Source organism: Sorghum bicolor, chromosome 1 (assembly GCF_000003195.3).
Source record: "Sorghum bicolor cultivar BTx623 chromosome 1, Sorghum_bicolor_NCBIv3, whole genome shotgun sequence".
NCBI lineage: Eukaryota > Viridiplantae > Streptophyta > Magnoliopsida > Poales > Poaceae > Sorghum > Sorghum bicolor.
The window spans coordinates 62,937,006-62,960,073 of record NC_012870.2 but is presented as its reverse complement, the minus strand read 5'-3'; the positions used below and the strand labels follow the sequence as shown (position 1 = coordinate 62,960,073).

General features: G+C 41.1%; 3 protein-coding genes and 1 long non-coding RNA gene across 4 annotated transcripts; 1 reads left to right on the top strand and 3 right to left on the bottom strand.

Annotated features, from left to right (window-relative positions):
- On the top strand, positions 1,159–3,972 carry LOC8080430 (elongation factor 1-delta 2). The gene is made up of 7 exons (XM_002467661.2): positions 1,159–1,244; positions 1,347–1,463; positions 1,552–1,633; positions 1,810–1,927; positions 2,213–2,326; positions 2,445–2,606; positions 3,727–3,972. Coding segments are annotated over exons 1-7 (681 nt in total). The 3' UTR covers positions 3,729–3,972.
- LOC8080429 (40S ribosomal protein S15a-5) lies at positions 4,865–7,244 on the bottom strand. The gene is made up of 3 exons (XM_002465111.2): positions 6,994–7,244; positions 6,073–6,233; positions 4,865–5,579 (listed from the first exon to the last, which is right to left on the bottom strand). The coding sequence occupies exons 1-3, from the start codon at positions 7,121–7,123 to the stop codon at positions 5,481–5,483; spliced, it is 390 nt and encodes a 129-aa protein (XP_002465156.1). The 5' UTR covers positions 7,124–7,244; the 3' UTR covers positions 4,865–5,480.
- LOC110431964 lies at positions 9,205–11,401 on the bottom strand. Its single transcript, XR_002449421.1, has 3 exons — positions 11,155–11,401; positions 10,915–11,022; positions 9,205–10,603 (listed from the first exon to the last, which is right to left on the bottom strand). It is a non-coding gene; the product is annotated as an uncharacterized LOC110431964 (long non-coding RNA).
- LOC8077060 lies at positions 11,830–13,900 on the bottom strand. The gene is made up of 5 exons (XM_002465109.2): positions 13,556–13,900; positions 13,345–13,432; positions 12,697–13,244; positions 12,393–12,579; positions 11,830–12,295 (listed from the first exon to the last, which is right to left on the bottom strand). The coding sequence occupies exons 1-5, from the start codon at positions 13,559–13,561 to the stop codon at positions 12,276–12,278; spliced, it is 849 nt and encodes a 282-aa protein (XP_002465154.1). The 5' UTR covers positions 13,562–13,900; the 3' UTR covers positions 11,830–12,275.

Below are 23,068 nucleotides of genomic sequence, written 5' to 3'. Positions count from 1 at the left end.
TTTCGTCAAATACCTCCAAACCTGCAGTAATCAAAGGATAGTTTCAGGGGTGAAATGGGTTGCCTCTCTCTGAGAGTCAAGAGAAGGTTCCAAACAGTTTTAGAGCAATGGATAAGCAATCTCTCCTAGCTTGGTTCTGCTCGATGTTGAGCTGTATTTTCTTTCTTAACTTTTTTTATCCTAGATGACTTTTTTAGCTAGTTTACCTTCTTTTCTTTTCTTTATCTGTAAACCTCGCTTTCATTAAATAAATTTTCCTATAGGGATGCAAACCCCTCCAGTTTCACTCAAAAAAATATAATATCATCAAGAACAAGAGAAAGAGCCAATATCCCATTGAAATACCCTTTTATGGGTGGTTTGTGAATAAACATTGTTTTTTTGTGCTTATTTTAACAATCCACAATACAAAAACATAAAACGAGTTCAAGAATTGATGATTTTGGATAACTAGATACAAAAACTCTAGAAGAAGAATATCAAACCCAGGAGGAAGAATATTGGACCAAGAGCAAGATTATAGTATAGATAGATGACGAGTGTGTAAGCCCCCTTTTTTCTAGAGAAACGAGTGTATACTATGTACACCAAAGTGATGGAACAAACTCATAAATGGGCCGAGATGTCAAAGCCCATGCATCCTTCAACCTAAGGATGGCCCTTAACGAGAAGTTCTATCTCACAAGCCAACTAAACAAAAGCAGAGTGTCTGCCCGTCTCCAGTGCAGCCTCCCCTACGATCGACCGACGTCCTTCGCTGCTTGACGGTAAGAAGACTGTTGATGCGTTATTCAATCTCACATCTGGATCGGATCTTGATGGCAAGCCATGAATGCTCTCTTAACATTCGTCTCAACGCGGCATGTTATATATCCTTTACTTGTACGGCATGTTATATGTCTCATGCGTCGTAGTCGTGGGCAAGAAATTTGGGTCACTTTCCGGTTTCTTTTAGTAGTTACTGATCTTTTAAATTTCCTACATACTCCGTATATGATTACACGATACAACATATTCTAATTACACGGTACGTACAACTTATTTTCAAAACAGCCTACTTGCTTTATACATGTGCAATGATGGTCGACCTCGTTGTGGTGTTGAATTTGGTCACTTACTCTTAGGTATTTTTCTTCTCCACACCTGATACAACGCAAGATGGCGGTAGTTTTGTCAAATGTCAACTCCAAGGCCGGCCTCCAAAAGCTTAATGACCACCTTCTCACCCGCAGTTACATGACTGCGTATGTGATTTATAACGCGTGTTGATCAATCGTTGCTGGATTTGTCATATTTGCCTCAATTGGGCTTTGGGCTTGCATTCTATTATATCTCACGTGATTTAGGTACCAAGCTTCAAAGGATGACATGGCTGTCTTCCCTGCACTTTCATCTTCTCCCCCATCAAGCTATGTCAATGTTACGAGGTGGTATGATCATATCAGTGCTCTCCTAAGGTCCTGGTGTGTACTTGAGCTACCGTTGATATCCAGACCTGCAGTTTCATTTCTTCTATCATGTGCCTAAGGGTACACTTATTTGATAATGCAGTGGAATCACAGCAGAGGGTAATGGTGTCAGGGTTGAGGCAACTTGTTCTGTGTCTTCAGCTCCTGGAGTTGCTGAACAAAAGGTTACAGAGCGGCTATATAGCTATTGTTTTGGTGGTCAAATTAACTGTTTGTTTTCAGGCTCTATACTGAATTGACAGACAATTTTGTGATACGTACGGACAATGAGCAATTTCATATGGTTACTATGTAACAATTTATTTCCATCTCCCCTGTCTGAGGCAGGCTGTAATTTCAGGCACCGGCGGTTGATGAAGATGATGATGTTGACCTATTTGGTAAGGAGACCGAAGAAGAGCATGCAGCAACGGATGCACGTGCAGCAGCTGTTAAGGCTTCCGGCAAGAAGAAAGAGTGTATGTCTGTCCTTATTTATCGGGTTCCTTACATTGAAAAGAACTAGAATAAGGAAGCCTGTGGCCTTGTGATCTCTAACTATAATTAGTATCTCTAAAACTTCATGCAGTTGGGTGCAAAAATCAGCTAACCTTTTAGCCAAATTTGCACCCTCATATCATTTAATGAATGCTTTTATTGCATTCAGTTGCATATACGCTCATTTAGCCATTAAGCAAATTGTTGAAGTTAGGTTATATGATCTGAGAAATTTTATTGCTAACTGTGACCTTCTCTTATTTTAGCTGGGAAGTCGTCAATTCTTCTGGATGTCAAGCCATGGGACGATGAAACTGAAATGCAAAAGCTAGAGGAAGCTGTTAGAAGTGTGAAGATGGAGGGACTGCTCTGGGGTGCATGTATGCCACTCTTTTCTTCCATAATATTCTACTTCTCAAATAAGTGCTAACAAAACTTCTCATGTCTTGTTAAATTTGGTTTCTTTCTTTTCTAAACTTGAGATCCCATCTTTTGCAGCAAAACTTGTTCCAGTTGGATATGGCATCAAGAAGATGCAAATTATGATGACCATTGTGGATGACCTTGTTTCTGTCGACAGTCTGATAGAGGATCATCTCTGCACTGAACCTGCCAATGAGTACATCCAAAGCTGTGACATTGTAGCCTTCAACAAAATCTGTAAGTTGTCTTGGACATTGTTTGTGTCTAGAATGAGGCACCCTGTTTAATTACTTATTTTATCCTTTTATGGCAGTCATTATTATTATTCAGATACAGACCAGTAGTTGACTAGTCATTATTATTATTCAGATACAGGCCAGTAGTTTCCTGACAATTTATATGGCTGTGAACTGAATAAGCTCACACAACCAATAGTTTAGGAGCATATTTGTCCTAGCTTTAGATTCAGTTTGGGCTTGTTTGTCTGTTCTCTCAAATTTGAACCCCTCTCCACTTAGCCAATAACACATTTGCCAGAGGCTTCTTTGTACGTTAGCTTCTGTTTCCAAGGGCCAGGAGCCCCATATCTTTGGGTTGAATCTTTGTTTTCTCTGCTCTGGTTTGAATGGGCCTTAAACATTCAGTGACAGTTCCACATAATCTCCCACATGTCTTTCTAAGCTTTAAGAAGTCCATAAGTCGAAGCTGATTCAAGCAGCATTAATGCCATTGGTATGAGTTCTGAGACTTGGGATCTGAAACCACATACTCCACCTTTTCTTTTTGGTGGATGACTAGTTTGGCCAAAGTGGCCAATAGACATGCCGATAGCCAACCTTTGGAGAAAGATGATTGGTACTACTGTTAAGATCTTACAGCTGCACCGGGGCCTCAGTCATCATTTTGTTTTGCATTTTTTTTCTCTAAGTACTTCGCTAGGCTGTATGCACATCATGAACGTTTTCCGTTGGATTAAGTAATGTACTCCAATGGACTGTTCTTAATGCATCTGTATGTGCTAGACTGCTAGTGGGATTGTGTATTTGTGTTTGTCTTGTTCAGTTGAGTCATCGATCTTGCCAATCCTTAGTGGTTTAAATAGTTCCTAGCAGTAGGCACGGTAGTTGTGTACTGCTTGATTCTAGAGCTACCCATAGCCAGTCTGTTATTCAGTTCTGTATGCTGCCTTAGTTTCTTTGTTACTTATCAATACAATAGCATCTGCGAAGTTTATTAGGTTGTCTTACAGATCCTTCGCTCTAATTTTGTGAATTTATGACAAGGATCACCACTGATATTCTATCTGAATCTAGTTTTGGACTTCTGCTGGAATACTGATGAGATTATTTTGTTGCAGAAAACTGGATCATGAAGGAACCAAAGTGAAGTGGAGTACCTTATTCTAGTTCTCATTACTTTCTGCACCGCTCATGATAGATACCAGGAATTATATGTGTTTTCCTTTGGACTGGTTTGCTGTAAAAATGACTGCATTTGTTGCCTGAAAGATGATTTGTGTTGGATGTTTCTGTGGAACGTTGCTCGAGTTATGTATAAAGGAAGCCTTCAGAGCCGATGTTAACTTGGGAACTTAGTTTGGAAATCTTTATTGCATTTTTTGTGATAATTTGGCACTAGGTGTATAAGAAATGTACAGCCCATGTACAATTTGCAATTTGGTTTGCTTGATAGTTCTTACAATTGTTGCTAGGTCGTCTGTAGGCAGCATACTTGTGAGCAGCATGTGCTCCATGCCTGCAGTGCTGCTTGGTGCCCATTGGTTTGACTTTTAAAAAAAATGCTCAACAGCACAAATGTTTTGTAATTAGTTACAGACATTAGAGTTTTACACAGGATTTTTAAACAAACTTATCCTAATAAATCTTCACAATCATGGGAAGTCCTATTTATCAGACAAGGAGCAAGTATAATGGTCTATTTGGCAAACTTCTTGTAGCTCATAGTAGTCTTCTCTCTATCGTGAAATGAACTAGGAGCCTGATCGTATTAGCATGGTGCTGGAGCCAGAGAATGTAATGATTGAGTTAATGGTACAATGTGATCTCGGAGCAGCCTAGTCTAAAGAGTTATTTTTGAGTTTCCATTGACTAGAATGTAGGTATATAATTTATAAAGTCTAGGCTAGTGAACTGTGAACCCCTGTGGATTCAGATACCTAACTCTAGGCGCTTGTCGCCTGGTTTCTTCAAGCAGCACGTCTGTCCCTTTCTTCTTCAACTCTAAATAGAAATGTTAGCCAAGAAGAACACCAGTATTCAACTTGGGTAATTTTTTAGATGCAAGTTCAGTTCCTCCGGGGGTGAAAAAAAAATATCCACCAAGTTACACGCAGCCAATTTATTTTATTATTTAAGCATCAATCAACAACATAACATCTACCTGGTAAGTGGTAACCACACAAATTCATGGAAATTCCCAGGAGAACAACTCCAGCATGCAGTGCACAGCATCACACCAAGAATAAAAAGTTCGTATAATAAAAAAAATGACAAGTTCGTATCCAGACAACACATTCACATGGTAACCCAGCCAATACATTGAACACATTTACAGCTACTCTACAAAACCAGCGACATTGGTTTCTTTCAGACATCTGTCACATTCACCATTCATCAAACAGATCCATCAATATTATTTTTCTAAACAAAAAGAGGCTACAAGCAGTGCTGCAAATAAGATCTGAAACACAGCTCAGACACTGACCAAACTACCAATGTGTGCTCAACGCTCCCTGCAGGAAAGGTCTCAGGAAAGCTATCATGACAACCTGACAAGGACTGAGCTATGCTTTCGTAGCAGGATCATAGAATCTCAATTTAGCAACACCCTTGTACCTCTGAATATGTGGTGCAGAACAGATTTACTAGAAATCAGTTCAAAAGAAACTTTCTGTGTTTCTGTTTAACAATTTTCCTAGTGTTGTAAGCCGTACTTTTAACATGTTATTTCATTTCTTGCATGGCCATGAACGAAAGCAAAACAGCTCCCAAATGCAAACAGAATGGGTTCAGTAATAACAACAGTGTAATAATGCCAGATGGGCACAACCCGTTGCCTCATTCAGGATTAGAAAATGGTGCTCCTTGTCAATCAATGGAAATAACCAAGGACCTGCCCACCCACGTTCTGCCTGATTGCTTCCTCATGATCCAAAACACCATTTGGAGTAGTAATCACAACATAGCCCCACTGCAAAGAAAATCAGACCAAATAAACAGGAAATGTGTTAGTGATACCATGTTGACTACATGTCAAATGTATGCTCCAGATCTACAGCTAATCTGAGCCGACATAAAGGTCCAAGTATAGGTTTATATACACACCTACCCAACTGTACAGCACATTGTATGGGAACAGGTGAGGAAAATCTGAATGGAGTATGCTCCAGTTCTGGAACTAAACTGGGAGGATATAATCATCCAAGGGTGATAGGATTATATGCAAAACTAGCATACTGGATAGCACATTGCATGGAGTATCAAAAACAGCATACACAATAGGCAGCCATATCAGTTAGTTGTCTGACTCTGACATGACACTATCAGATTATGTGCTTTTGCCCAACTTCCAAGTCAAAACTGAAACAGAGATTGTAGTACTTTTTCGAGGAAGCCAATAAAATAAAAAGAATAAAGGAACCAACAGGACATGTAATGTCCATAGATATGAGTAAACAAAATACCTGCCGCGTTGGGAGCATCCGAACTCTGTATTGTTCTATTTCCTTAGCTCTGAGGTCTTGCCTGTAAGTAAGAGCTTTGCAATCTTTAATACGTCCATGAAGCTCCACATTAATTTTCCCAACTCTGTGCGGATCAATGACCTCGAAGTTTTTGATATACCCTGCAAAGCATGAACAAAATTCATAAGCCCATTTGTTTAGAACATCAAACTGTACAGCTAAAAATTTTAGAAAATCAACTTGCTGGCAGCACGCATAAGCCATTACTCGATGTCAATTTGTGCCCATTGAGTTCTGTTGACAAATGAAGGCAAAGTGCATAATGCCGCTTGCCAACCCACGCATTGGACCTGAATTTCAAGCTGAGGTGCGGTGTGATAAACTATCGACATATAAGGAACACACAGTACTGAAGAAGCAAACTTCGATGTCAACATGAGGGGATCAGTTCCCTTTTCGCCTTAACCCCTAGCAACACGTCACTCGCAAGTCAACATTACATGTGCTCCTCCTAGAAATGGATTGGTTACTCTGTTAAACGACTTATTGGGTGTGTTTGGTTTGAGGAATGAGGTGATTCATCTTCTTCCCACTCCTCACTTTTTGTATTTGGTTTGTGGAATGGAATGAGGTGATCCATCGCCACCTCATTCCTCATAAGCTAATAATTAGTATATGCATGAGGAACGAGTTGATTCCTTTAAAATTCATGGAATGAACTTACGAAGCATCACCTTATGAAGCATGGGATGACTCCACAAACCAAAAACAAAAAATCAATTAGAAGCGGCATCAAACCCTGGTGTGCTCCTTGGTAAATCGGACGACGAGATGAGATTGGGGGAAGGGGAGAGGCGACAGCATGCTAGCTGATAAGGAAGGAGGCTGTGGCTGCTACCTAGTAAGCGGCGGAATACCTACCTCGGTGCTTCATGATGTTGAGGAAGGAGACCATGACGCCGGAGATGGGCTGGAGAAGCGCCGTCGCGTTCCCCCGCCGGTCTGCGTTGACCATCGTGCGCAGAGCGTCGTTGAGGATCCGCCGCCCCATCGCGGGTCCGGAGGTTGGATCTCTGACCACGAGCGCCGCCGCCGCCGCCGCCCTTTCCGCTTCCTCTCCCCTCGCAGTAGCACTAGCCGCCGCCGGCGCTCGCGGTAGATTAGGAAGAGGCGCAGAACGGACTGAGGGCACGCTCCTAAACATGGGCCGAGCGCTCTAGGCAGACCAGGCCCATGCGCTATATTTGGGCCGGAGCAGCCGTGGAAGGCCCAAATGGATCTTGTTCACGGGACCGTGTGTCCTCGTTGCTGTAAAATTTGGCCTAGCTTGAGATTTAGTTTGTGCTTGTGTTGTGTGTTTTCTCAAATTTGAGCCCTTCTCTATTTATCAGAGGCTTATTTGTACGTTAAGCTTCCGTTTGCAATGTCCTGGAGCTGGAGCTCCACAGAATTTCCGACATGTATCCCTAAGCTTTAATTTAACGAGTCCATAAGTTGAAACTGATTCGAGCAGCATTAAAGGCTTAAAGCCTCTGGATCATGAGGAACATTTCTGTTTCTTAGACCAGTCTCAATGGGAGTTTCATTAGAGTTTCATGCACATTAAATATGCTGATGTGGCGCTATATTAATGAAGAGAGAGATGATAAGAGTTTCATGAGAGTAGAGAGAGTTTCATCCCCATGAAACTCATGCACTGTTTCCAAAATATTGATGTGTTGGAAACTGTGTCATGAAACTCCTATTGAGGATGGCCTTAGAGCACTCCCAATGCAGAAACTATTGTGATTTCTATAGGCATTAATTACAGTGCCACCTAAGCATTTTGCTGATGTGGCAATGTAGTTATTGAAGAGAGAGAGATTAAAAATCATAGAAACTGGGTCTAAGATAGAAACCATGTCTACATAAAATCCAAGACATGAAGTGATATGATTGGCTAAGAATGGAAAGAGAATGAATGTGATTGGATATAAAAATATTCTATAGAAACTATCCATTGGGACTATAGTTTCTATATATAATGTCTATAGAAATTAATGGGTATAGAAACTATATCTAGTTTCTAGCACTGGGAGTGCCCTTAGACAATAAGCAAGTATAATAAGTGACTGAGATAATTAATGGTAGTTGCAATGTGGTCTCAGGTCAGCCTCTTGATCATAGACTAAGATAAGCTTCACTTCGAGTTCCCGTTGACTAGACTGGAATTTACTAGTATATGGTTATTATACATAGCCATGTTTGGCTCAGATATAGCCACGATGTGTGTGAGTTTTTTTTTTTAATTCCATAAAGTATACAACCGTTGCTTGGGATGCACTTGTTTGCCCTCCTTTTGGCAAACCTGAAACCTGAAGTGCCGGGAACTTGCCTCCGATGCCATTGCCAATGGGAATCAGATTTCCTCTTCTGGCAACAGTGCAACACCAATTGCTCTAGTATCGATGCTGCCGTACTAGCTTGTACAGTGAATTGACATCCGCATTGTAAAATTCTACTCCCAAAATTTCTCCAAAAACCTTGTTTAGTTACTCTTCCTAAAGTTTACTCCATATCCCATAAAATATTTGACATATGTATAGAGTATTAAATATAGACTTAAAAATAACTAATATATAAATTATGACTACTTTGTAAGACGAATCTTTTAAGCATAATTAATCCATAATTTGACAATGCAGTGCTATAGTAAATATGTGCTAATGGTGAACTAATTAGGTTTCATAAATTCGTCTCGCAGAGTACCGAGAACGTCTGTAATTTATTTTATTATTAATATTTGAATACTCGCATGTGACACCCCCAAAGTAACAGTCTTTACACTCTGAATTTAAATAAGACCTTGGCTAGTCCTCCCTTCATTTTCAAATTGTAAGTGGTTTTGATTTTTTTTTTTCTGGGTATAGTACGTCTGGAAAATTCTACAAGATGGAAAGATGCATGGCCGCTGTTTGCGAGGCCTGGTATTTTGGGAGGACGAAATCCATGCCAGCACACAGGTTTATTTTCTCTAGTTTAATCTCTCTGCTAGAAGCTTAAAGCCCTTCACCCCCACACTCACACGGCCTGAAGAAATGAATGGAGTATCAAATGATAATAAACTTTAAGACAATATTATCCGTACAATTTATAGAAGCTAAACCTCAATGCACATATGATAATTAAATTAATGATTCAAGTTTTTATACACGTAATCTAGAAAATGACTTGAGAGAATAGAGCCATAAAATTTGAGGAGCCCATTATTCTCACTAGTATATTGCCCGTGCTAACGCTACGGCTATATCTTTGAGATGAATTTTATCTCAGATTCTATTTTTTTTTCCTAAATTTCAAACTTAACATTGATAAGGACTGTCTTGCGTCAGATGGCCAATGTCGCTCGCCATCATACGCAGCTCGCCATGGGGGCTGTAAGCATTCACATTTTCTTAGTTCATCGCCATTGTGGGTCATCTCCACCGCAGGCGTGTCTCCATCTCTGTCACCTCCGTAGCACATCAGCTAGCGTCGCCAGCAGCCGCCACGCCGCACCCGCCTTCTTTGCCCGTTGCATAGGCCAATGTCCACGCCTAGCCTCAGTTATAGCCTCTTCCATGTTAGAATTCTCAGGAACTTCTTTAGATTCAACAGAACTAAAAACAACCAGATTCAACAAAACATATAAGAACTTCACTCAGACATTTTCAGACAGGTGTATGATATAAAGATAAAATATACATATTGAAGATTGTACCTGTTATGGGTCTTAAGCACATCTCTTTGTGCTTCAAGACTGTCAAGGACTTCATTATTATTAATATACAATTATGCTTTTCAAATTACACAGCCTCGAAGACTACTTTCTTGTTTAAAAAGTACATGAACACTTAAACGAAATAAGTCAAGAAAAAGCATCTAGAAAGAAATTTTAGACAAGACCATCCAAGAAAAAAAAACTTACGATATGGATATTTTCTAGAGGGTTCAAGGACTCATTTGATGCATTAGCAACCTGTGACTCTGAATCTATATGATGCTTTTCAGTCTCTGCATCTAAACTATGAACAGGGACTGGTGATAGAGAAACATTGTTCAATCTTAGTAATGCATCAGGTGCATCTGTCTCTAAAAGAATTTTATTCAATGGTATCTAAGAAAAAAACTGTGGTAAACCTTTCTGAGATGAATTACCATTAGTATACAATCAGCCTAGTTCCTGACTTCAGCATTTGCTTAGCTTTAGTAGCAAGTTCAAGTCGTCATCAGAATACTTCAACCTGTGATTTTGTTGTTGTTATTTTTTTTGAGAGAAGATTTTGTTGTTGTTATGGACCTATGGATATTAAAAATTAAATTTATACAAACAAATAAAATCATATCATTAATAGCTGAAATATCAATATTTACCGTGCGACTGAAACTTCTAACAAAACCGGCCGATACACAAGCATGCAACATGGAGTGCAGGGTTCATGCTATTGCTAAATACAGACCTGTTCCCCAAAGTAAAATGGTTTTTCCATGTGAACCTTTTGTCCAGACCAATCTACATAAGTAGTGAACATACGACAAGAATCAATTAAACAAAATAATAGAGCAGATGAGGAGATCTGGGGTTCTAAAGGCACATAAGAAAAAACACTATGATTCATGGGATATTCAATGATTACTCAGGTGTCAATCTAGAAATAACTGCCTTAGCTATAGAACTGAAGAAGAGAAGAACTAACACTTATCTAATTACCGAATCTGATAATCACCTGATCATAATTACATAACCAAATTTCTGCTATGGAATCCTCACTTTGCAGCTTAGAAGATCTGGATTCAGAATTTTTGGATGGCAGAAAAGCTCACCTCCTCAACAGCCGCCTCTGGGTTTCAGCGAAGAACCGCCATAGAGAATTCATCAAGTCCACAAATGCTGCATACTCGCAACAGGCGTGTATGTGCACTCGTATACGTCTGGACATGGATGGAGCAACGGACGCCGGCGGCGGCCAGGTTATAAACATGCAGCAGGGGCAAGCGAATAAAGCATAGATAGATCTATAGATCGATGAACATATATATAGATATACATGGATGTATATCTACCTGCGTGGAGCTGGCAGTCGCCGATCCGACAGTCTGGCCTCCCTGCCTGCATGCCTCCGCATCGCGTGGACCACGGAGACACCGGCGACGCCGGCATCACGTCAAGCGAGCACAAGGGCGCGAGGACGTGGATGTTGTAGTCGTTGCTCTCCACGCCCTTCTCCAGTTCTCCTTGAAGGATCACGGTGGAGACGGCAACAATCGTCGATCATCGTCTTTTTCTTTGACGTGCGATGTATTGAGGTCGTCGGTGGGCGGGCGATAAGTCAAGGTGGGCATGGCCGCGGCTATGACTGGCGAGGGCACAGTGTCGTAGGGCCGGCGGCTAGGGCAGGCGACGCGATCATGAGGGCCGCGTGAGCATAGGTGAGGGAGAGTGGAAGCCTCATCAAACTTTTAATCTTAGCCGTTGCATTTATAGTAAGTTAGCTACGAGTCGTTGATCTTGAAGGAAGGAATTAGCTTGGAGAAGTTTTCAATTATAGTAGAGATTATGTAAAAATATTTACTCTTTTTTTTGCGAATGTAAAAAAATATTTACATAAGAAAGTAATACCGTTCCTCAAACAAAATTCCTTTATATTTCAAACAATCCACTAAGGCCTTGTTTAGATAGTGTCAAATTCACCTTAATCCACATGTGTTGAGTGGAATTTAGTTCAAATTCTACTATAATCCACGCCAACATTCTACGTGGATTGGTGCGATTCGACTACATCCAAATAAGGACTAAGAGAGTATATTACATGGTGAGGCATAGGGATGAGTGTAAATTAACCATTGAACTCGTATATAGGCTATTTTTGTTGGGTTACCAAGGCTACATGAAAACCGAACTGTATAAAAATACTATTGAAAATTTACCTAGTCCAACTATACGTGGCACAAAATGTATTTACATGCCCACATAGGGGGAGAATGAGATTCTTGTCTCATCCAAAAAGGAAAAAAAAAAGAGGAAGAAGAAAGATTGGACAGTTTCCACAGTGCAAGCAACTCATATCTTGGCTTGCAGGGGGGCATTTGGTTTCTCCATCTCAAGGACCCCTGATTGACTTTGACCATTGGCATTTTCTTGATTCTAGTCGCCTCATCACTAATCCACCATGATATTGTCACTTTCATATCTCCAAAACAATGACTGCACAAGAAGAAAAAAGAGAAGAGAGAATTTCATCTTCAGACACAGAATTGTGACATCGTGATCGATGAGTAGCACTCCAGGATAATGAACTTACATTCAGAATCTGTTCTGTCCCATTTGCAGCTCTCTTCCCTCTCCTCCTCCTCCTCTTGGCAACCACAACGACGAGCACCTCGCCTCTTCCCCTTGCTGGTTCCATCCTCCAAGAAGTACTTCCTCGACGTTGACGACCTGTTGCCCGAGCTGGCATTCATCTTCTTCCCGATCACCGTTCGGAAGAACTGCAAAGATAGTCCACCAGAGGGCATTGTTCAGAGACACTAGCTAGACTAGACATGGTTGCATGAAGCAGAGCTAGACATGGTCGAATTGATCATTCGCACACGTGACACGCATACCTTCTCCATTCTTGACTCCACTGGGTCCTTCAAGCTCCGAGGCGGCGCCGCCGAGAAGCCGCCATTGCAGGCGAACATCTTCTTGAGCAGGAACTTGAACGACCTCTGCTTGATGCCGCCGCCGCTGTCGAGCAGGTCTCTGGCCCTGGTCAGTATGATCTTGGTGTCCGGCGAGAGGTCTCCTTCGCCTTCCTGGCCACCGCCGCACTCGCCGTGCTTGGCCGTCGTCTGGACCCGCCTGTCCACCTCCAGGCAGGACGGGCAGTTGAGGAACCTGTCCAGCGGCGGCCTGTCCTCGCCGGCCGCGGAGCCGCGGGCGCTGGACTTGGACTTGGCGCGCCGCAGGAGCATGGCCAGCGCGTCCTGGAGCTTCTTCACCTCCTCCACGGTGAACTCCGGCAGGTCCTGCGCTGCCGGCGGCGGAGGCTCCTCGCTGCCGAGCGTGCCGATGGAGAGGAGCCCCGCCGGCGCCTGAGGCCATGGCTCGGCGTCGAGATGCTTCTCTGGTTCACGAATGATCGTCTCTTGTCTCTCTTGGGCTCCAGCGCCTAGCTCGAGTGCAGGAAATGTACGCACGTTTAGCACGGCAACAGCTCCACTCCAGTGCTGAACAGTGATCACACAACACAAGCTGCAAGTGCAAGTTACCTCTATATGAACTGGTGGCAGTTGCGCCGCCGTCAAAGATTCTGTTCTCGGTCTTCCCATGGAATCTGTTCTGCATCCAGTTGATGATCTGCAACCAGCCATGCAACAACCAAGAGAATTACAGAACTGTAAGAATTTTCGTTCGTGCGATTGGTCATGAGCCCAGTTCTTGTTGAACTTCCTTATAGTAATGCCAGTGATGTTTACTTACCCCCATTGACGATGTCTGGTTCCAAGAATCTGTGAGGTTAGATTCACCACCAACGACGACCTTGAGCAACGTTGCAAAGAAATGCAGTTGGGAGCAGTAGAAGCCACTGGGCTATGGCGATATATAGGACTTAGATTCAGGGGTTCTCTGGTTGGTCCCAGAGAGAGGCAGTTTTGAGTATGTTCTCACCAGGCCAATCGGGAGCTAGATAGTGTGAGAGCTCAGAGTGAGTGAGTGAGAGAGAGAGATTGAGTGAGGTAGTTTGGTCCCCTGGCTAGGGGAGGATTAAGCTTAAATAGCAGGAGATTAGCATGTCATCGCTAGTCATACTTGATGTATACAATTGGCAATTAGTGTGGATGCTGCTACTTGCAGCAGCGTGTACTTACACTAAATTCTACTAGTGGCAAATGGAATAGACAGATTTGCTTTGAGTTTAAGAAAGCACATGCTGCCAATTAACTATCATATTTTGTCTTGGGCGTACTTTGGTGATATAAAATTGGGACCAGAGCGTGTATTTGATTGTGATTACAGAAGAGCTAGGGTAGTGATTCCATGCTTTTCAGACATGTTCATGTGCCGCTGGCCTAAAAAAATAAGCCTAATCCGCAAAAGCCGAACCCGGAGCCTTACCTTAAGCCCAAAATAGTCCTTAGCTCAGCCTTACTCCCTTTGTTCCAAATTACATGGTGTTTTATTTTTTCCATAGTTTTTCTTATGCACTTAGAGTAAGCGCTATGTCTAGATATATAGTAAGCATAAAGCAATATATCAAGAAAGCCAAAATGTCTTATAATTCGGAATGGATGGGACTATTTTAATAGCAAATTAAAGGTCTCTACTAGATGACTTTCACATATAGTTTCTCCTTTTTTTCTATTATCAATTGCTATGAAACCAACCTTACATGTTGTTGACACATCAGTGCAAATTGAGGATTAAAAAATTAATGGAAAAAATAATCAATTGCCCATGCCCAAAGGTGTGCAGACATTATCATACAACATACATATGGTGCATTGGGATTCAAATAGTTTGTCCTTAATTATTAGTGATAATTAGTTGTTCATGTTGTTATCTGTAATCAGTGGCTATTAGTGTAAAAAACAATGATGGATGATAATTTGTGGTGTGTTTAGCACAACTATGACAATTACTTACTATGAATGAAGGTTATGAACAATTAAATGTAGATATAAAATTTTTTTCAAAATATTACATAACACATAATCTGGTGATTCGATGAGTGATCGAAACAAAGCCAATATTTATAGCTTCTCTTTTTTTTACAATAAACAAATGTTCTAGATGTATCATCTAACAATATTACAATTCTTTCATCAAACTTTGTACCCTATATTCGAAACATATATTCGAAATATAGCTTATATTGGTGGACAAAATGAGTACATTTTATTGTATATTGTTTATCAATCTTTATTCCCTATGTTCCCCCAAGAACCAAACTACAAACCCTAGTGGTACCTTCTAGAATACCAGCACGAAAGAACCTCACTTGAAGGATAGAACATTTAGGGGAATCCACTTCCCTAAGTGCTCCGAACGAGGTAGTAACATCCTCCATAATCCATAGGTATTTAGATTTAGTTGCTAAGTTGCATTAGGTTTTCTAAGAATGTGATTTTCCCATTGTGATAAAATACTGAATGAGTTAGAGATCAAATTGGGATCCCATTTGGTACATCACATCTACCAAGATATAGTTGTATGGAGATCGTTTAGATCAAAACCTAACTCCAATTTAAGTTAGAGATCTGGTTTACGTCTTGACTATGGTGGATTAGAAAACAATGCCCTCTCCTATTGTGTGTGTGTGGGGGGGGGTCGTTCATGTACTTTTTGCATAAAAATGGTTCACCTAAATGATTATATATTTTAGTAGCATTGCAAAATGTTCAAAATTAGTTACTTTTGGTTACGTTATGTAGCTTAGTAAGTGATATTACATTCTTAATATAATTGAATTATTGATTTTTTTTCATATATGATATTTATATTTAGTTAATAAAGTTCCTCATTGGCTTTCCCAAAGGCCTACTCTTTCTTCGGCGACGAACTTCTAGTGCTATGGTTCTCTCGGGGCCTCAAAGGCTTAGATTTTTGGAGATCACCTGTACTTTGAACTAGTCCCTTCATCCTATAACACTTGTCCCTAGCCTCCACGAGAAAACATTCCACAATACATGATCGTTGAGAATACCTAGAGTGTACTTATTATAGTATTTTCACTCTTTATCTCTATCTTTATCTTTAATTACTGGGGCCATTTGACAGTGCCCATAGAGCACCTTCTTTGAGAGAATCACTCCTCAACCAAACAATAAAAATTTGCATGGATTATGTTGGAGGTAAATAAGAATCACTTCTCTATTTATACTAGGAGTTGGAAGCTAAAAAGTTACTTCTCACTACTCCTTATTCAATCCTCACCAAAATTACTTCAAACTCGCTTGCTCCCCATTCTACTACCCCCTCCCCCACCACACACACATACTCACACCGGAATCATCAGAGAACTAAGGCCTTGTTTAGTTTGCAAAATTTGTGGTTTTTGGCTACTATAGCACTTTTGTTTTTATTTGACAAACATTGTCCAATCACGAAGTAACTAGGCTCAAAAGATTCATCTCACAAATTACAGATAAACTGTTTAATTAGTTTTTATTTTTATTTATATTTAATCCTCCATGCATGCGACCAAAGATTCGATGTGACGGGAAATCTTGAAAATTTTTGCAAACTAAACAAGGCCTAAGAAGTCCATAGTGAAACTTCACCAAACAAACGGTATGCTCTGGCAAAAACATACTTCATTCCTTCGTCTACAAATAAATGCACATTTCAGTTTCCAAAAATCAATTTTTTTAAACTTCACTAAAAATATATTAATTAATATCAATATTTTCATCTATAAATAAGTATATTACGAAAGTATAGCGGGAACGGTGGAACCCAACCAGCTGGGGGCGTGCCAACGTTAGTACAACTTTTTTTAGAAAAAAGAAATGCGAGGAGTACAGCTGCTTTTCTGTGTGCGGCGGTAGATTAGGAGTCAAACCATCTTCCATATGGGCGCCTCTCCCGAGTTGTGACACACAGGAGGGAAATTGTGCAATGCATGTGAGATGGATCATTCTAACAGCTTCCAGATCGGCACCTTTTTTGTCTAGCTGTGATAAGCGCGATCGAGTGATTAGTTTACGAGTGATACGTTGTTTGATATATACTCCTATCGATGAGGTAGCCACTGCACGAAGATGCATGCATGTTGCGTCAAGATTCGGGCACATGCTGTGTAGAGACACTAGTGATTTCCCCGGTGCGCTATTGACGCATGCGCTGATGCACGCACGCACAGCCCTTTTGACCAAAACACGCAGCAACCACCGCCACCACACCATTGTTTACAAAAGAGACAGCCTATCGGAATTTAGGGCATGTCAAATCCTAGACATTCTGAAGCACCTCGGTTCGCCAAATTCAGGCATATGCAGCGGAGTATATCTTGTACCAGCTGGTTGCTCAACAAAATGCAACAAAATCCTTTGGAAATTCTTGTAACTAATTAACGAATAATGCTGCCTCTTGGAAATGTCAAATAATGTGGAATCTGGAAAATCTGGCACTCGACATAAATAGTTGTTTTGATGCCCTTGGCGTTTATAATCTTACCAAAGAATTATGTGTGCGTTATTATTATTTTTAAAAATGTACTCCCTCCATCTCAAATTATAAGTTATTCCAAGAATTTTAGAGAGTCAAAACATCAAGTTTGACCAAATTTATATAATAAGATAATAACATTTACAATACTAACTAAATATCATTTGATGTCATAAATTTTTATAATTTTTTTCTATAATTTTAGTCAAACTTGAGATGCTTTGATCCTCCAAGATTCTTGTAATGACTTATAATTTAGGACGGATGGAGTACCAAATAAACTTTGTCCTAGAATAATTTGGAGCCTAGACATCTGGTAGAATTATTAATTTGCATCATCGTCAGTACCACATCGATCTGGTACTACAATATATATTGCCAACCAGTGCATGAGATGGGGGGTACTTGAGTGTACATTTGATTAAGAGCGCTTGCATGCGGCTGTGACCAGGAGTGCTTAAGCTTAATGATGAGCAATCAAGGTAACTTGCTGGACTAATGGCAACCTTTCGTTCCCTTCCTTAACATATATACATATACAGTACTATCAGAAACGAAAAGGTACTGTCATTCTATCAACGCAAGTAAACTAACTAGTCCGCCTTGGAATTTGGCAACTTCGATTCGGTCACAATCGACCCTACTAGGTTCAAACCATGGAGAACCTTCCACGTAGGAGAACACAAAGAATATATATAATAAGTACAATTTAAAGCCAAATATAGTACTCCTATCTGAGATACTGCAAGAGCATCATAACTTTTAGACAAGCTACTTGAACATCAGAACATGTGGCCACGTAGCCCATGTCGGGGCTCAAGAGACACCCTGGCTCCAATGTGCTCTGTTCTTTGCGTGCGACCTTCACAGGATATATTGAGGTTAATTCTTCATTACTACAATCTGATGAGAACAAACTATTGTCATGAAGAAAAATGAGCTAAACACTATCCATTGCATTGCTCGTGAGCTTGCCACACATGCGCCATCGAGCAATATAATCGATGGACAAATTTTATGTAAAATATCAAGAGTCGATATGCTTTTCATGATTTAACCATAACCTCGGCTGCTAGAAACGTTCCTTCACTAGGAATGAATGTCATCGAAGTTGAGTCATGATTGTTGGAATCGATGCGTCTATTTAGATGTTTTCTTTTCCTTATCAACGTTGATGGTGATGCTAAAACTTTTCAGCGAGGAAGACGGGGAAAGAACGACTCATCAAGCTTAGGGCTATGATGAAAGAGCACGTTGAAAAATGGCGAAATGTAAGCACAATAAGGAAAGGAGCGGCTTGAGACTAAAAGTATTTTGATAATTTTTACTATGGGGAAAGGACCAGCTTAGGGCTAGACGTCCGAAAAAGACAATGTTGCTCTAGGATTTCCACGAAGTTAGTTATATATGGAGCATGCCGATTGACATAATACAACGTCGTAGCTGTAACATTGCATTCCTTACCCTATGCTCAGAAACATGTTGTATTGCTTTGTAGTATACACCCTCTCTGTTGTTGCTGGTGCGCAGTGATGCCACATTGAACCTAATCAAGTTCATGTTGCTAATCCCAATGATCATGCCTTTGCTATGATTGGCATACACCATCATCTCCAATTCTAAGACACCAGTAATCGAGCAGGGCATTTGAGTGTTTCACAGTCATGTCATGCATCACTTACATTTCCTTGGCCCCAGTTATCATCTTGTTTGTGCGCCTATCAGTTGGTGTTTAGCAATTTGTGGAGAAGACACAAGCCACAGTCAAACCAATGTAACAAAGCTACATGAGCTTGTGATATAGGAAAATGTTACTTTACACCCAAGTCAAGATAGAAGTCTTCATATTGTTGTTCAATATTTCCTCTTGAAAGAATCAGGGGGTTTGCCCCCTACTAGGTGTGTGTGTGTGTGTGTGTGTGTGAAGAAAAGCAACTTGTTAAGGGAGTCAGGAAACAAAGAAGGAGACGAAAAATAGGCTTTCAGCCAGTGGGGAATTAGAGGGAAGTGTTTGCCTTTTGCTCGATGAATAATCAAAGTGAATTCTTTTCTAAAAAATTATTTGTAATTCTGAAGGGTTGGTGTTATTCATCTAAAAACAAGATTGTTTCTTGACATCCAGATGCTCCAACACAAGAGGCTAATCACTTCCATGAAGAACAATACTTGGAGTTGATGCTTGAAGGATCTAAAGGTGTCTTTTGGCTCTTGAAGCCCATCAAGTTGTAGATTGAGAGAGCGCCAACAAGTTGTCACAAAATTGTAGTGAAGGAAGAGGTGTGCAGCAGATTCCTCAACTGAAGATGTGCAATGTACACAATTATAAGACTAGAGAACCATATTTTTGTGCTTTAAGGTTGAAAGCCTAAGTTTGGTTTTGGTAATTAATGACACCTAGTTGCTAATGCCTTGTGTTTAAGTGATTTGAGTTAGGCATAGCAACACATGTGATGAAGGTGCATGATGGCATGGAAAGGTGGCCACATGATCACAAAGGGATGAAGCATGAAGTGAAGATCATGGTGATAGACGAGGAGCAAAGTTATCAAGGCAAAGGTATAAACATAGGGTTTTACTTTTGCCGGTCTAAGATGAGTAGAGAAGTGATTGACCGGGTTTAGGATAGATAGCCGACTATCAAGAGGGGAAATCACGGTCATCTCTCGAACCAAGTGCTACTAGGTCTACATCTTGAGCATATGCATTAGGATCTAGTAAAGTGCTAACTTAACTCCTTTGGTGAAAATGTTTGTGAAAAGCTAACACACGTGCACTTTGGTGGTGGACACTTGTTGGTGTTAGCACTTTACAAAGGAGGTGGATTTCCTAGGGTTGAGAGGAGTGTGGGTTCCTCTCTCCCTCCCGCCGAGCTTGCGAGGCGGGATTTAGCGCTTTTGAGAAAAATAAGTGTATATTTTCTATTGCGCCGGTGGGAAATTTTGAGAAGTCACGGGAGTGTTTTCTCTCTGAGAAACACTCACCGGACGCTGAGTGCGGAGGCACCGGACGCCTGCCTCAGCGTCCGGTGTGCTTGACCCTGCAAGGGTTGAGCACCGGACGCACTCTGAGAGCGTCCGGTGTGAGGAGTTTTTTTTTGCAACCCTCTCTGCGCACGAGTCCGGTGAGCACCGGACCGTCCGGTGCCCAGCGTCCGGTGAGGTCGCGAGTTTGACACCCTCTCTGCGCACGAGTCCGGTGAGCACCGGACCGTCCGGTGTGGACTTGCAGAGCGTCCGGTGTGTTGCAGGTAGCCGTTAGGATCTGACACGCGAGTTTCAAAGAGGACACGTGGCCAACTCCAGTGCACCGGACGCAGGGAGTCCAGCGTCCGGTGCTCACTTAGTAGCGTCCGGTGCCCCCGTTTTCAGCCCAGTGAAAACAGCCAACAGCTAGTTTCTTTGAGGGGCTTTTAAATAGTTGGTGGCCGGCTTTGGGAGGTTAACTCTTGCACATTTGAATACTTGAGGCATACATTGAGCTAGAGAATACTCCCTCCACTCATCTCCTTGCTTGATTGCTCATCCTAGTAAGATTGAGTGAGATTCAAGTGCATTGCTTTGAGAGTTGCATTTAGTGGCACTTGATTCTTGAGTTTGCTACGGATTTCTTGTTACTCTTGGGTGTTTCCCGACGCCCTAGACGGCTTGGAGCAGCGGTGGTGTTGAGCTCGTGATTGGAGATTGTTTCGAGCCTCACCAAGTGACTTGTGAGGGGTTCTTGAGCCTTCCCCGCGGGAGATCGCAATTGGCTACTCTAGTGGATTGCTCGTGGCTTGGAGGATCCCCATCTTGTGAGTGGATGTGCGGCACCCGCTGAGGGTTTGGCTTTGGATTGCCAATTAGCTCGTGATCCATCAAGTGGGTGTATCGCCACAACGAGGAGTAGCTTGCCGGGAAGCAAGTGAACCTCGGTAAAAAATCTTGTGTCATCTCTTGTCGAGGATTCTCTTGTGATTGTGAGTGATTGGTTGGATATATCTCTACTCTACAACGTTGGTATAACAATCACTCTCCACTCCTTTACTTAATTGTATACCTAGCTAGTTGTTTAGCTTGTTTAGTTTAGTCTTCTTGTTTAGGAGTGTAACTAGCCTTCTCTTGTTGTTGTGCTTTAGTGTTTAGCCTTGTACTAGACTTGTATAGGTGGCTTGCATAGCTTAGTTGTGCTAGTGCTAAAATAGCTTCGCCTTTTGTTTTACTAACTCACTTGCTTAGTGAAGTTTGTAGAAATTTTAAATAGGCTATTCACCCCCCCTCTAGCCATTTGGACCTTTCAAAGGTTCACGTGTACTAAGTTCGTCCATGAGAAAGAAGCCAAGAAAAGACTTTGTGCTTCGGCTGAAGTGAGAAGCAACCACTTGAAAGCTTGGTGTGTTGGTAAATGACTAGGGAGAAAATGACCAGAGAGAGTTTTATATGCTTTGGCAACTGAAAAGTTTGTTGAACCCCAAATGTAAGTCCACTTGTCATTATCATGTGTAAGGTGGAGATTTTGAAGATCTAAAGACAAAAGTTATAGTTGCGCAAAGGCTATGATAGACAAAGGCAGATGAAAGAGTAGCTGCAGACTATTTGGATTTTTTGCCTTGAAGATGGAAATCTTTTCGTTCTTTGCAAAGAATTCAGGATAAAATTGATTGAGAACTTTGTCATTCCATAAGTCCTCCCATAAAAGGATAGTGTATACCATTCTGAACAATAGTTTAGGTGGCCCTTTATAAGTGTTTAAAAGTCTCAAGATATCGCTCCACCATAAGGAACCTTTCATAATGTGACTGGGGAGTCTGTTGTTAGTGTAATGCTTTTGGTATCTACCTTGTTGAAAAACTTGTGGAGGTGCTTCAACAGAAAGGCTTCATTTTGTGTTCTTAGATTTAGAACACCTAGACCACCTTCAGGGTTTGGAGTGCAAACTACTGACCATGTAACTTTTGTGAGAGTTTTATTGTTGATATCTACCCCATGACAAAGACAATGCTTATGGTATTTATCAATTTGCTCAATTACATCGGCATGCAGTTTGAAGGTACACATATAAAAGGTCGGTAGAGAAGAGAAAACCACATTAACCAAATGAAGATGCTCGGCTTGAGAAAAGAAACCTGAAGTGGAGATAATTAAGTCTTTGTTCACATTTTGTAACAAGGGGTTGAAAATCAATCAGCTGTGGTTTTTGTTAAGCCCAGTGGAAGGCCCTAGGTAAGTGAAAGGTAGAGTACCTTGGGCACATCCAAAGGTAGCCGCCACAGTTCTAATTTGTCAGGAGTAACATTAATGGGGGTCATTGTTGACTTTGCGTAATTTACTCTCCAGCCTCTATAGATTCAGCAAAGTTGAGTAAAGCTTTTAGGGTAAAAAGCTCCCTTACATAGGCTTTTATTATAATGAGAGTTTCGTCTGCATGTTGGGTAATTGGGAAATCTTGTGGCTACATATATTGCAGGAGGTCTGTAGCCAAAACAAAAAAATAGGAGTGGGGAGAGAGGGTCCCCATGTCTTACTCCTCTTCTATATTGGAAGGTTTTTTTAGGTGTTCCATTGAGAAGAATTGAAGAGGTGCTAGATCAAAAAAATCATTTTCATCCATCTCATCCACTTGGGTCCAGAACCTTTGATCCATATCATAACCTTATGCTCAATCTTGTCAAATGCCTTCTCAAAGTTGAGCTTAAGAATGATAAGTTCTTTCTTGGAGTGATGGCAGAAGGTATTCAAAAGGCAAGCAAGGCAATCTTATATAGTACTTAATTTTTTTATTTAGAAAAGAGGTTTCTCTTCTTTACATAAATCATCAATAACAAACGTTACAGTGTCAATGTGGCGCGCT

Coding starts and splice junctions, on each gene's coding strand:
- LOC8080430 (XM_002467661.2), top strand. CDS start 1,159: ATGGCGGTAGTTTTGTCAAATGTCAACTCCAAGGCCGGCCTCCAAAAG. Junction 1,464..1,551: donor AGTGCTCTCCTAAGGTCCTG/GTGTGTACTTGA, acceptor TTGATAATGCAG/TGGAATCACAGCAGAGGGTA. Junction 1,634..1,809: donor CTGGAGTTGCTGAACAAAAG/GTTACAGAGCGG, acceptor CTGTAATTTCAG/GCACCGGCGGTTGATGAAGA.
- LOC8080429 (XM_002465111.2), bottom strand. CDS start 7,123: ATGGGGCGGCGGATCCTCAACGACGCTCTGCGCACGATGGTCAACGCA. Junction 6,234..6,993: donor CAACATCATGAAGCACCGAG/GTAGGTATTCCG, acceptor CATGCTTTGCAG/GGTATATCAAAAACTTCGAG. Junction 5,580..6,072: donor GGATGCTCCCAACGCGGCAG/GTATTTTGTTTA, acceptor TTTTCTTTGCAG/TGGGGCTATGTTGTGATTAC.
- LOC8077060 (XM_002465109.2), bottom strand. Junction 13,245..13,344: donor TGCCACCAGTTCATATAGAG/GTAACTTGCACT, acceptor CACTCGAGCTAG/GCGCTGGAGCCCAAGAGAGA. Junction 12,296..12,392: donor GGACAGAACAGATTCTGAAT/GTAAGTTCATTA, acceptor CTTCTTGTGCAG/TCATTGTTTTGGAGATATGA.